This window comes from Temnothorax curvispinosus, unplaced genomic scaffold (genome assembly GCF_003070985.1).
Source record: "Temnothorax curvispinosus isolate PA1 unplaced genomic scaffold, ASM307098v1 QBEX01006881.1, whole genome shotgun sequence".
NCBI lineage: Eukaryota > Metazoa > Arthropoda > Insecta > Hymenoptera > Formicidae > Temnothorax > Temnothorax curvispinosus.
Genome location: NW_020216661.1, coordinates 196,770 through 209,032, shown reverse-complemented (window position 1 = coordinate 209,032; position 12,263 = coordinate 196,770). Strand labels below are relative to the sequence as shown.

The 12,263-nt window shown below is 46.3% G+C and overlaps 3 protein-coding genes across 16 annotated transcripts; 2 read left to right on the top strand and 1 right to left on the bottom strand.

The window, feature by feature from the left end:
- Positions 1-6: 6 nt before the first annotated feature.
- Positions 7-8,267, bottom strand: LOC112456479 (RING finger protein 207-like). Of its 14 annotated transcripts, none has more exons than XM_025019050.1 (12): positions 7,323-8,267; positions 6,833-7,216; positions 6,407-6,692; positions 6,253-6,342; positions 5,413-5,726; positions 5,032-5,180; positions 4,143-4,945; positions 3,444-3,788; positions 3,066-3,351; positions 2,571-2,963; positions 1,900-2,183; positions 7-1,809 (listed from the first exon to the last, which is right to left on the bottom strand). In XM_025019050.1, the coding sequence occupies exons 4-12, from the start codon at positions 6,340-6,342 to the stop codon at positions 1,588-1,590; spliced, it is 2,886 nt and encodes a 961-aa protein (XP_024874818.1). In that variant the 5' UTR covers positions 6,407-6,692; positions 6,833-7,216; positions 7,323-8,267; the 3' UTR covers positions 7-1,587. The 14 variants fall into 14 exon arrangements, 13 of the variants coding, with proteins under 13 accessions (XP_024874818.1, XP_024874810.1, XP_024874812.1 ...); XM_025019042.1 differs by having other exon boundaries at positions 8-2,183; positions 7,323-7,634; positions 7,887-8,267; XM_025019044.1 differs by having other exon boundaries at positions 8-2,183; positions 7,323-7,634; positions 8,177-8,267.
- Positions 8,268-8,345: 78 nt separating this feature from the next.
- LOC112456487 (retinal rod rhodopsin-sensitive cGMP 3',5'-cyclic phosphodiesterase subunit delta) lies at positions 8,346-9,891 on the top strand. The gene is made up of 4 exons (XM_025019074.1): positions 8,346-8,481; positions 8,806-8,868; positions 9,030-9,287; positions 9,370-9,891. Exons 1-4 carry the CDS (start codon positions 8,441-8,443, stop codon positions 9,449-9,451), a joined length of 444 nt encoding a protein of 147 aa, XP_024874842.1. The 5' UTR covers positions 8,346-8,440; the 3' UTR covers positions 9,452-9,891.
- Positions 9,892-9,973: 82 nt separating this feature from the next.
- Positions 9,974-12,189, top strand: LOC112456485 (homeobox protein aristaless-like). Its single transcript, XM_025019072.1, has 3 exons — positions 9,974-10,743; positions 11,130-11,332; positions 11,424-12,189. Exons 1-3 carry the CDS (start codon positions 10,524-10,526, stop codon positions 11,763-11,765), a joined length of 765 nt encoding a protein of 254 aa, XP_024874840.1. The 5' UTR covers positions 9,974-10,523; the 3' UTR covers positions 11,766-12,189.
- The last annotated feature ends 74 nt before the right edge of the window (positions 12,190-12,263 follow it).

Here is a 12,263-nt window from a genome sequence, read left to right as displayed (position 1 = left end):
TATATTTATTAACTTGTATATATTTTACTATACCAGCACGTCGACATTTCTCATACATGCTTACATGTGTACACTCGCTATAATTAGAACGTTCATTGTAACCCTGCTGAAGATTACAAATCTTCGCTCGTAGTTAAATTCGAAACAACGATTAACGATCGCATTGACTTTCACATGGAGGAGCCGATTCCTCGTAATACCGATTTATCCTTACGCCCCCCGTTTGCAGTAATCGTGGAATATTATCGTTACATTATAGTCGATACGTGGATAATCGTGCGTAAGCCCGCGTGATCACACCGGGTGGTTTTTATTGATGCGACTGGCGAGATTACGAATAAACGCTCGACGTAGGCTATTCTTCGCGAATCGAGTATCGTCGATTAACGTCGTAATATGCGCGACTGGCAGTGTTGTTTACTAGCTAAAGTATTACTCGACCTTTTTACTCGACCGATCGAATTGCGCGACGTACTTTACTGGACTATGCATCCGACCTGTTGACGTTCAAGGGAAGAATCTCGTGCACCGTGTGAATAAATCCGCATGTTTTAACGGAGAGATGGGAACACGCGAGAACAGGACTTTTGTAATAATGAAATCGAGATAATGTGCGCCCAGAACGAAATGGGCATTTGTCTGTATATAGTTTAGATTGCAACGTCAACCGCGGTTCTTTTGCAATTATTGTACATTGCACACGCGCATTTTTGTCCGAAGAACCTTCCCGCTATTTATCCCTAATCAAGGCTCTACATGTATCAACTGCCCCAGGCAGATCGTGTCAACAATATGGGTCTGTTTTCTATTGCTGAACAGGCTGCACTAGTTCACAGAGTTTATCTTTTTCCTTCTAATGTGGAGTAAAAAAGATAAACCAGTTCAGCAATAGAAAACAGACCCAACACGAGTAGTGGATATGACGCTCTCTTTCTCTTCCGCCTCTTTTAACGTCTGGGATTTACAGTGGCAGCGATACCGATCTTGGGCGCTTTCGTCATATCGAATGCAATTAAATCGCTATATAAAAGGTGGTTCGCGAGAGCTATACGTTGTCGTACGCGATACAACTTCGACGAGGGACACAATGTAAATGTAAAAAACGTCGGAATAATACAAACATACCACGCGTTTGATCGGGATCTCAAAGAAATCTCTCGAAAAGTAATATAAAGACGAGCGAGTGCACCTGTCGAAGGTGCATTCTCGATAATAAAAACTTTTGTATTTTCACATCGCGCAGAATATAGATCTTTTTCTCATTACCGTTATATTTATATATCCATTATTATTATTATATTATTATTATACTAATAGAATGTCCAAAATCTTCGAAAAACCGATAATGTCGGCTCTCACAACAATACGCTCCCGTTGCTAATAAATTAACGTGTATCGGTGTATACTTAAGCCACTTAGGGCACGGTCGTTTAGTCTTTTGATCATTCTTTTCCCTTTTTCTTTTCTTTTTCTATCTGTAACGCAATAGGCTCGCGGATATATCTATCTCGCGGACAATATTTCCTCACGTAAGTCTTATATGTATACGCGCTAGGAGAGGTTGCGAAAGGAGCGACAAAAAGCGCCTCAATTCGTTTTGCTCTTACGATGATGACGATGATGATGTAAATGATGGTGTCGCTGAGAACGCGTCTCGTGTACGGCCGCCACCAAGGTGCGCACCGCCTCCTCGTGACCCTCAAAGCTGTCCGCTTTCTTCAGCTGGCCGAGGGACGAGGCCCCCGCGCCCTCGCCACCGGCGCCGCGCTTGCTCTTGGGCCGCGGGAAGGTCTCCCAGGAACGCTGCTTCTGCATGAGAGACGACGACGTCCGTGAGGCCGATTCGATCAAAACGACCAGGGTTTTCCGGGGGTCCTGCGCGATGGATTGTTGACCTACCGTCCCATCGGCGATGCTCGATCGCCTACTGTTACCGGATCCGGTCGTGCTCAGACTGTCGCAGCTGGCGCGCCGTCGCCTCCTCGCATCGCTCGCCGCCTTCCCGTCACCATAGAACAGCTCCTCGGAGTCGCTGGCCGGGTAGATCTTGGCGACTTTGCTGCTTGGGATCGCTCGTATCTGATCGTCGGCCGGGACCGCGTGCACTTGCGCCTGCACACGCTTCTTCGCATCGCCCATGCTCGAGGCCTCCGAGATTCGTTGATACTCGCCCTCGTCGCCTGCTGGAAGCACGGGACTCTTTTAGAAGACGGTCTCATCTTCTTCAAACACAGCGGGTGCACGTGAGTTCGCTGCGAGATGACGACGAGACACTTAACTTTGTAAGGGTAAATGTGCGATAGATGTGTTAATGCGCCATGTGGGTCATGTATATATATATATATATCTCTTAATCTTTCTTTAATATACATAATATATTTACATATATCGTATATATATAAGCGTGTGCGGTGAACGGCGAGCAACTTTACGTATTCGGCTGTCGGATGTTTATCGCCTCTAAGTCTAAACCCGAAATTTCGCCCGGTGGACTACAAAGGGAGACCTGCGTGTCATAATGTATCAGTACTCGTTTGCGCACGACGGTCCTGCGATTCTCCCGTTCTTACCGATATGAGACTGCGGCTGCTGCGAGTCGGTGCATCTTTCCGCCTGATCGAGCGCCTCGGCGGAAGTGTCGCCGGTGCCGCCTTTCAGGGAACGATACAACGATCGCATCTTACTGCCGGACGAGTGACTGCCGGGCGGGGTCTTCGGCTTCGCGCTGTCTGGCGACTTACGCGAACGCCGGCTCTGACTGCGATCGCGGCCGTCCTCTCTGCCTGGCGATTTCTTGCGATCGTCCTTCTGCGTTCTCGCCTTCTCGATCAATTGACTGAGTACGCCCCGCTTCGGATCGGTCGATTTGGCTGTTCCATACACGACTATGTTGCCGCTCGAGTCCAGAACGGCGCCGACACCGCCGGACGGCGTGCGACATCGCGTCGGGATCTCCTTCGTCTCTGAACGATTAATTAAATTACCATTTAAATATGCGTAAATATTAGATGCTTTTATTATTTTAAGGCGATCTAAGGAACATCTGAGATCATATGTTTTCTTACCCTTCATGTACAGCGCGTTATCGGCACTCGTGGCAGTGCTACGTAAATGACGATGATCCTTCGTAGGTGCTTGAGCTTGTGGGTGCGGTGGCGGCTCCTGCATCTGGATGCGCGCCAGATGATCGAGCAACGCTTGCAGATGTTGACTATTGGCCGCATCTGCCGCGGCCATGCTCACTTCCCCAGCGCTGATGCCTGTCGAGAATGATTTGACGAAGGGCTCCAGCTCCTGAGCGAATATTTGCAGCTTTTTCACTTCGCTCCTCAGCGATAATATGTCATTCATCTGAATAGAAATAACATACGATTAAATGGTAAATGAGACAATGGTAAGAGAGACGCAACCGCGAATCTAACTTATTGGCTGGGAGAGCATACCTGAGAATGGAAAATCTCCTTTTCTATGTGAATCCTGCACATTTGTTCTTCCCACAACGCGTCAAAGACATTTCTCAGTCGCTCCAGTTCCATCTGATGATGCTCCAATTGTTGTTCGAGTAAGCGGCAATCCCTTGCCACATGGTCGTAACGCATACCCAGTGGCGGAGTGTTCGCTTTCTTCAAAACGGAAACGTCCCTCTGCAACTCGCCCAACCGTTCCCTCACCGTCATCAACTGCTGGCTCAGGTCCTTCAGTTGCGTGTCGAAGGTCCGACAATGATTGGAGAACGGACCGCCGTCAGATCCGCTCTTCGGCGGCAACCTCTGAGCAGTCTTGCTGCTCTGTTGGGAAAACATATTCCTGGCGTAAAACGCGAATGGTATATATCAGCGATCTTACAATCACGTACTGTGTTAACTCTCAATTATCACGTACGACTCTGTCTAATGATCCGTGAATGATCCTGCCGAAGGATTACGCGATATATATATATATATATATATATATATATATTCTACTTAAAGAAATACAAAGTCACACATCATACATCGAATGTAAAATCCTGCGAACAAAAGATACATACACGAAAATATGTGCGAGGATGACATCGGAAACGAAACTTGTGATACGAATGTGAACGATCACGATGATGAAGAATCATCGACTGTGCGATTGCTTGCCTTGCTCGCACGTACCTGAAGCACCTGCGGTTCCGACTGGCCTATCGTATGGCCGCCGGCCATCTGATCGTACAGAGACTCGGCGGTGGCCTTGGGCGTCTGCACTTGACCTATGTAGGGATGTAGGGCACGCGCGAAGTCAACCCGATACGTCGTCTTGATGTGTGCCGCGAGTAGAGGCGGCCGCGACGGATGGCCCAGCTGGGCGACGCGACTCAGTCGTTCCAGCATCGGGTGCGCGAGCTCGAGGAACTGATACTTGGTCGCGCCGGTGGTGAAGGCGGTACACAGCATCAGGTGCATCTGCAGCACGGGTAGCGCGCCACCCAGCGCAAGCAACTGCGAGCGCACCATGCGCTCCTTGCTGTCGAATTGACGCTGCAACTCCGCGAGGACGTACGCGTGTGTCTTGGTGATCGCCTCCTGCATACCGTGGCAAAAGGCGGTCAACGCGCGTTTCTCGGACTCGAGGCTGTGCCGCAGCTCGTCCAGCTGCGACTTGAGGGCCATTACGCCGTCCTTGATGCCGGCCTGGAGCTCGCAGATGGAGTTGACCGCGCGCTCCATCTTCTTCGAGGCCTGCTGCCAGGCGCTCTCGATATCCACGCAGTGCACCCGCGCGTCCGGAGGCGTGTCGCGGAAGCATGTAGTGCACAGCATACACTTGGCGCTCTGGCTGAACATTATATACTGCTCGCCGTGACTCGGACAACGACGTTGGGTGTCTTTGGCGCACTTGCTCATGTGCACCACCTCGTGGGTCGAGAACATCTTCGCGCGGTGGGTGTGTTCTCTACAGTGGGTGCAAAGCGCTTGTCCTGTAAATGTATAGCACTTTCTTCTTATATTCTATGGATAACTTGATACTAGTTGAAAAAGATATCTCCTTTCTTCAAAAACATACCGCATGTTGTACAGAAAAACATAGTGGACTTATCGCGCTTGTCACAATTGGCACACGGTGGATTTTCAGAATTTGCCAATTCCACTAATTGGCGTATCAGCTGATCGGGAGGTGGTAGTTGCGCCCCATCTTTCAACTGTGTCTGTTGCCTGTGGACATATTACAGTGAAATATTAACATAATGTGGTATTATTACACATCATTCATAATGTCATAAAGAGAATTATAAAGCCGTAACACAAATAGAAATATAATCATAACTAAAAGAAATATTTGTTCGTCGAAAAGTAAAAAGGAGTATTATAAACAAAACGTCAAGAATAAATGATATTCAGGCGAAAGGCGTCAAGGAGCAATAATGCCGTCACATGTTATATCTACCCGCAGAGGGGACACTTGATCGTCCCGTCAATGTGCGGGCCGTGTAAGCAACGGGCACAGAAGGTGTGGAAACAGGAGAGCAGGCAGGGCTCGTTGAAGTAATTGTGGCAGACACCGCAGGTGAGGGGGTTCCTGGGCCCGCCGCCCGCCGTGCCGTCGTCGCCGACCCCGTCGACCGCCGAGCCCGAACTCGCCATCGTCGCCGGCACTCGGCCACCCTGGGTCGCGCCGCCGTTGACCACGCGCGCGCGGACGACACGCGCCTTCCGCCTCGCTTCACGACACCGCTCCCTGTCCCATGCTCGCGCACCCCTCTGCAGAAGAGAACGGAAGCGATTTATCGGGATGCTGCGCGCGCGTGACTTACCGCGCGACGACATGGACCGCGGTGTCCAGCGACGACGCCTGGACACGATCGCCGGGAATCTAGAACGGTTGTCTTTACCCCTAGAGAGAGAACCCCGATCCCGAAGAGGGTGGTTTAACGGCTGCTGCTCGCTCGGCCCGTCATTCTGACGTAGCGCGACGCGCTTTCGCGGTGACCAACCCCGTCTCTGCGCAACTGACGATCAGAGCACTCAGCACTGACGTCACCGAGCCACCCATCGTCCCCGATCTCACCCTCGCCACCCTCGCGGATACGCATGTACAAGAGCGGCATGGAAACGGCGCATGTATATACGTACACTCATACACACGTGTATCGTACGTGCAGAGATTTGCGCGGTCGACCCGGCTCGCTCTCGCCCTCACCCTCACCCTCACCCTTTTGCTCCCATCTCCCATCCCATTCCGCGGCCAGCACCACCCGCGCACACATATTCACGTATACAAACACACCCGCGGATGTGCAAGACGACTCGGGGAAACTCGGGTATTGGTGCAGAAGGGTGCTGGCGAACGCCTGCCAAACGGGGTAGAGAGCAGCATCTAAAAAAGAAACACATTAATCGTGCAACTCCTTTCCCTAAGATAAAGTTTTTTTTTTACCTACACTAAATTCTCCTCTCCGTCACATACGTGCGTAATAAATCTTTTCGGTTTCTTAGTACCGGCTTAGATCCATCCCCTTCGTCTGTCGGAGGGATCTTCGAAATAACTGGTAGGATCTACAGAGGATACGTCGCGTATCTAGGGCGAAAGATTATTTGATCTCGCTGCGAAGCTGATGCTACACAATGAAGGTACACAATAATGTATTCCAAAGATATATGTTCGTCATCTTTCAATTTTTCCACGCGAGCCACGGTAGAAATATAAGAATTTTAATACTGTAGATACTGAAAAAAAGCAAGGTACGATGGAAACGAGATGTTTATAACTTAATAATTTATCTACATATGTCGACAAAATCAAAAACAATCGCATATTGTTTTTCCTAAATTGTTCAAAAATAATGTATAAAAACTAATTGATTTACCGATTATTAATCAAGCTTATTAATTCAACGTGTAGTGATGACACTACGTAGAAGATGCAAAATTCTTGTCCATCGGATTTGTGTCTACAAAAGCGTTTCTTGAACGGATCACTGGATGCCGATTTTGCGGTTCCTTCGCATTCTACCGCTCGATACAATGTGCCTTTTATATTGACCCGTTGGTCATGTGAATCTGATTGCTGGAGGTAGCATGAATCCTCGCTCTTCTTCCCATCTAAATCTCAATTATCCACTTATCAATTACCCTCCCATTTGTCTCTCGATTCAACGTTACCCTACTTGAGTTTTGATTATTCGATTATCCAATTAAAGAGATTCCACGGGCTATTCATATCATGGCTCATCCTCGATATTCCCTCATACCTGGGAAAATTTATAACTACGTTAATTAATTAAGTAGCGAATCAATAAATGCAACGATAACGTTTGGCTAAAATCGGAGCCAGAAAGAAGAGATATATATATGTACATATACATTCTCGCAATCAAGATAATTTATTACAAGATCGGTAAAAGAAAGAGAAGTTCTGTGGATTTTCGCAACTTCTTGTTTATCCCATTGCACGTTTCTCAATTGCGTTATCCTGATATCTCGGTGGAAATAATTTCTCCCTGGAGAATACCGGACCTAGACGCTCTGCAATCTCTGCGTCGCGAATTTTTCTATTCATCGGTTTACGACAATCAATTCACGGCGCTTCCATTGTCGGTGACTCGCGGCTTAACCGGAAGCATCCCCTTTCTTCCTTCTTATTCCTTCCTTTCATCGTCGCCGCACACGCTGCAACGTATTATACGGAACATTGATATTAAAAATTCATTGAAATTGCGTGCAAAAAGAAAAATTGACAGCTCTGCCACGTCTTTGACGAAAAGCGTGACTGAAAGTCGATCCTCAGTTTCAAATTAACAAATTTTTAAAGACCACATAATCAAAAATACCACATAATAAAAATGTCGAGAACGAAAACGGATTGCAGGGTTAATTTCCTGAAATGTGAAGCTAATAAACGGAGCTAATCAAATTATTCACCTAGTAATATATTCAAGAAAGCTCCTACGCAGTTATAATCAACTTTCGATTTGCGTGTTGTGAAAGTAAATAATCAGAAGATTTATAACGATCGATATAAAAAACTAAACATTAGCAATTAAAAATCGGTTATAATTGAAAATTTTGGATTCAAGAAGATGATAAACTCGAAATTAACTGCTCCGGGAAACGTTCGTCGTCAATTTCGCAAGATACAATTCTAGCAGGGTTGCGTTTCAATATTTATTCACTGTCAGTAACCAAAATCTATAGTTTACGTCATTACTGACAGCGGATATTGGTTAACGCATCTTTGCTGTCACGAGTCACTGCTGCTGTCAGCTGTCAGCTGTCAACTGTCACATATTTCGGATTTCGGCGACTGCAATGCGCCGACGCGTCACAGCACTCAGCACGGCAGCGTCGCGCCAGTGTCGCCAGTGTTTACAATTCAAAGTTGATGGTTGATTCGAAGGCATGGAGGATCAATAATCCACGCGCCGTTTCCCCGTTTTGCATAATCGCGTCAAGTCGTTCCGCGATCGCGCCTAAGCATGCCGTCACGCGGGGAGGACATCCTCAAGGGCTTTCAAGTGTATCCTTTAATTTGAAAATTAATTTAAGCGCAATCGCTCCGCGTTCGTCTTAATCGGCGGGGCTTTGTAGGTTAGAAATGAAACGTCAAACTCAAACAGTTCTAACGTTTGTTCCTTGTAAGTTGTGGCTGAGCTCCTTGTACATACCTTTCATCCCTTCCCGTTCTCTTTCTCTCTCTCTCCAACGTCTAATTATATGTTTTTTATTTCATTTTAAGCATTTAAAGTGTAACAGTGCAGAGATGCAAAGACGCAGATCTTTAGAATGTCGGTTTGACGACTTGATTTACGTAAACGAATATGTCTCCTTAATTATGGTTCAGTAATTGGATGAATCTGCGCGACGCCGATAGCGGGAAGATTCTCTGGCAGGGTAACGAAGACTTGTGAGTATGATCGACTTTCCAGATATCTTGCTGAAAGTGAATAGACTTACGATAGATTTCGTTAGATAACGTCGTATTCTATAAATTGAATTTCCTCGCTTTTGTAATTTTCACCTCTTTTCAAGATACATAACATAACTGATCCCCTTGTCCGATTACAGATCCGTACCTGACGTGGAACACGAGGCGCGTGTACCGAAGAAGATCCTGCGATGCCGCGCAGTGTCGAGGGAGATTAATTTCAGTTCCGCGGAACCTATGGAAAGGTTTCGTCTGGAACAGAAGGTGTTGTTCAAGGGGCGCTGCCTGGAAGAATGGTTCTTCGAGTTTGGATTTGTCATTCCAAACAGCACTAACACGTGGCAGAGCTTGATCCAGGCGGCACCAGAGAGTCAAATGATGCCAGCGAACGTATTGAAGTAAGTGGAGACCTAACCCTTGCTGCTTTTTCCGATTATTTAATTAATCCGATTAATTGTATGTGTTTTCCTTTACAAATAGCGGCAACGTCGTAATAGAAACAAAATTCTTCGATGACGATCTCTTAGTGTCTACCAGTCGAGTCCGTCTCTTCTATGTCTAAGGCGATTTCCAAACGGTCCTAATAATCGCACTTAACGCGGGACCAACTAGTGTGAACAGACTCTATGTGAAAATAGAACAACGCACGTGTGAAAAATTTCTTACAAGCTACGCGGTCCTTTATATCAGACACTTCTTATGCGTACATTACTGATACGATATTGACAATCTCATACGTTTGTAGAAATCTACATACGTGGAGTCACGCAAATCGATAAAAAATCATTAACTTTTATTAAAAATTATTAAGTTTTAAGCAACTGCATTTTTCAAACGAGGCCTAATGTACCTAGAATATGTTTTTCACTCTTGAGAACGTAAGGGATGTGACCTGCACTGCTGAAGCACGTAATTTAGTTATTTGTTAAGTATAAACGCAATAAGTTTTGTACATATTGTAATACACTACACCGCGAGCAATAAAGTTTAAGAAAAAAGTTACATTTTATATGCGTTATTTATGTTTTATTTTTATAATGTTATTAAACTATAATATTTTGTATCATTAATGAATCCCTTAAGTTTTTGATTGTAAAAAAGAACGGCAGAGTTAATTTAATGCAGCGCTCAACATTTTTTCGATACATGTGAAGATATTACATCTTACAGTTTGATAAACAGCCGAGGGAGAGATTGCTGTCACAAAAATGTGATTAGAAGATTGCAGAGCGTACGTGCAAATCCGCGGAGTTGATTCGTCATAAAGATCGGCGAGAGATCTACAACTTACTTCATCGCACGGTCGTACTATAACAGCCGTACGCTATTGATTAGTGGTGCACAAGCAACACATTTTTTAGGCTTCACCACACCCCTTGAGGGAGTTCACTTTGAGTATACTCTGTCCCCTACTCTGCTTATACGCGTTGTACAAGCGTAAGGAAAAGAAAAAAAACCCTCGAAGAAAACGGAGGACGAGGAAACGCCGAGGAGTCGCCGCGCAGTTAACTCGAATGCGAACGAACTTCCTGTCGACGGAACTTGAACATCGTATCGCGCGTTTCGCGTGCGATTAATTCAATCGTACCCGACCTGTCGGCTTCCCTCGGCGGACCAGTAGTTCTCGCATAGGGATGGATTTGAACGAGGAGGACGAGAGCGGAAACGAGAGCGGCAGGCAGCTATTTCTGGTCGGCGCGCCGCGCGATCCGCTGGTGTCAGCCGGTGCGATTGTAGCGTCATCGACGAGTGTCCCCGACGACGTCAACCAGGGTGACGATCTGCAGTCGACCGCCCTGACCGGTCTGATCGGCGGCGCGCAATCCACCTCCGTCTGCTTTCCTACGAAATTCAGTAAGTGTCACACGACGCGACGCGATGCCGCGCCGCGTGCCAACCCGGATCTGATTTACGTAACCGCCTCCGTCTCCGTTGCCGGTACCCCAAGTTGGGGTAGAGTGTCGCTCAATTAAGTTATTGCTAAATGCATTAAGTGGATCCGCAGTCAACCCTTTTTCTTAAATAGAATTAGCGGTAATCAGTTTAAGTTATGAAGCGGTTGCCACTCCGACGTGCCCGCGGAATCGCTTCGTGACGGATTCTCGTACCGCGCTGGAACCGTGGCAAACGCTACTGATCCTTCGCGACGTTTACTCCGACATCCCGTTGTAGTATTGAGACGATCTTGTCGGGAACCGGGAACAGCATCGTCACGACGAATAAACTGTGTCTTCTTGTAGCGTATGATTTCTCGACTAGTCCTGAGAGCGAAGAGAGACCGTCCTGCGTCATCGGCAAGAGGAAGCAGCGTAGATACCGCACCACATTTTCCAATTTCCAGCTGGAGGAATTGGAACGTGCTTTTCAGAAGACTCATTATCCCGACGTGTTCTTTCGGGAGGAACTCGCAGTTCGTATCCAATTGACCGAAGCTAGAGTGCAAGTACGCATGTTTCCCTAACAGTATACGTACGTAGATGTACTTGGAGTATCTGTTAAAGAATTTGTGTCAGTATAACGTTCCTCGCGGACAGGTGTGGTTCCAAAATCGAAGAGCGAAATGGCGCAAGCAAGAGAAGCAGTGTAAGATCGCAACTCATATGACATCGTCGCACTTACCACCGTCGGACTGTCAAGAGATGCAGCAGCAACAGCAGCAGCAACACCAGTCGCAACACTCGGATCACCTGTTATTGGAATCACCGTGTAGTCCAATATATCTCGGCATGGAATGGGCAGGTTTCTCTCCTTATAACAACACGGACAGCGCATCGTCTCTTATCGTGAACAACATGAACAAACCGACGGAGACGGAAGCTGACAGTAATCCGCTGCTCGATCCCGACGTGCTACAATTAAAGCCTCCACGTTCCTAATAATATTAAAAGTACATATAGCATAACATATATTATTTGTAACCTGGATAACATTCCATGCTTTCGGAGCAGTTACGCGATTTACTATAGTAACCAAGATAACTTGCAATATAATTTTAACCAGAAACTGTGTGTTGCGCGTAAAGCATGAGAATTCGCGAAGGCTGCTGCTTATCGACCAAGGAATGAAATTTTTATGACGAACGTAGGATTTTAGCATTAATGATTGCACGAAGGTGCATATAATATTATTTAAGAATGACCGTGCGGGGCCTTATTAAATATTAATAATCCATGATTCGTCGACGAGAAGTTATACCGCGATCATATTCTTGAATTAAAGATGAGTGTATACATTTTGTAAGAGAAAAGATGTATATATATATATATATATATATATATATATATATAATGGATTGCTCTATTCTCAGACAAGTAGATTCTATTAAAGGAAAAATAATAAATTTGTATTATGTATAAACGTACTCTTTGCGAGAC

Bases quoted from the DNA above. Each gene is read 5' to 3' on its own strand.
- LOC112456487 (XM_025019074.1), top strand. From the start codon at position 8,441: ATGCCGTCACGCGGGGAGGACATCCTCAAGGGCTTTCAAGT. The intron at 8,869-9,029 runs GTGAGTATGATC...GTCCGATTACAG, and splicing joins TGGCAGGGTAACGAAGACTT to ATCCGTACCTGACGTGGAAC. The intron at 9,288-9,369 runs GTAAGTGGAGAC...CTTTACAAATAG, and splicing joins ATGCCAGCGAACGTATTGAA to CGGCAACGTCGTAATAGAAA.
- LOC112456479 (XM_025019045.1), bottom strand. From the start codon at position 6,342: ATGCTGCTCTCTACCCCGTTTGGCAGGCGTTCGCCAGCACCCTTCTGC. The intron at 5,727-6,252 runs GTGTGTTTGTAT...TCTCTTCTGCAG, and splicing joins GTCGTCTTGCACATCCGCGG to AGGGGTGCGCGAGCATGGGA. The intron at 5,181-5,412 runs GTAGATATAACA...ATATGTCCACAG, and splicing joins ATCAAGTGTCCCCTCTGCGG to GCAACAGACACAGTTGAAAG.
- LOC112456485 (XM_025019072.1), top strand. From the start codon at position 10,524: ATGGATTTGAACGAGGAGGACGAGAGCGGAAACGAGAGCGGCAGGCAG. The intron at 10,744-11,129 runs GTAAGTGTCACA...GTCTTCTTGTAG, and splicing joins CTGCTTTCCTACGAAATTCA to CGTATGATTTCTCGACTAGT. The intron at 11,333-11,423 runs GTACGCATGTTT...CCTCGCGGACAG, and splicing joins TGACCGAAGCTAGAGTGCAA to GTGTGGTTCCAAAATCGAAG.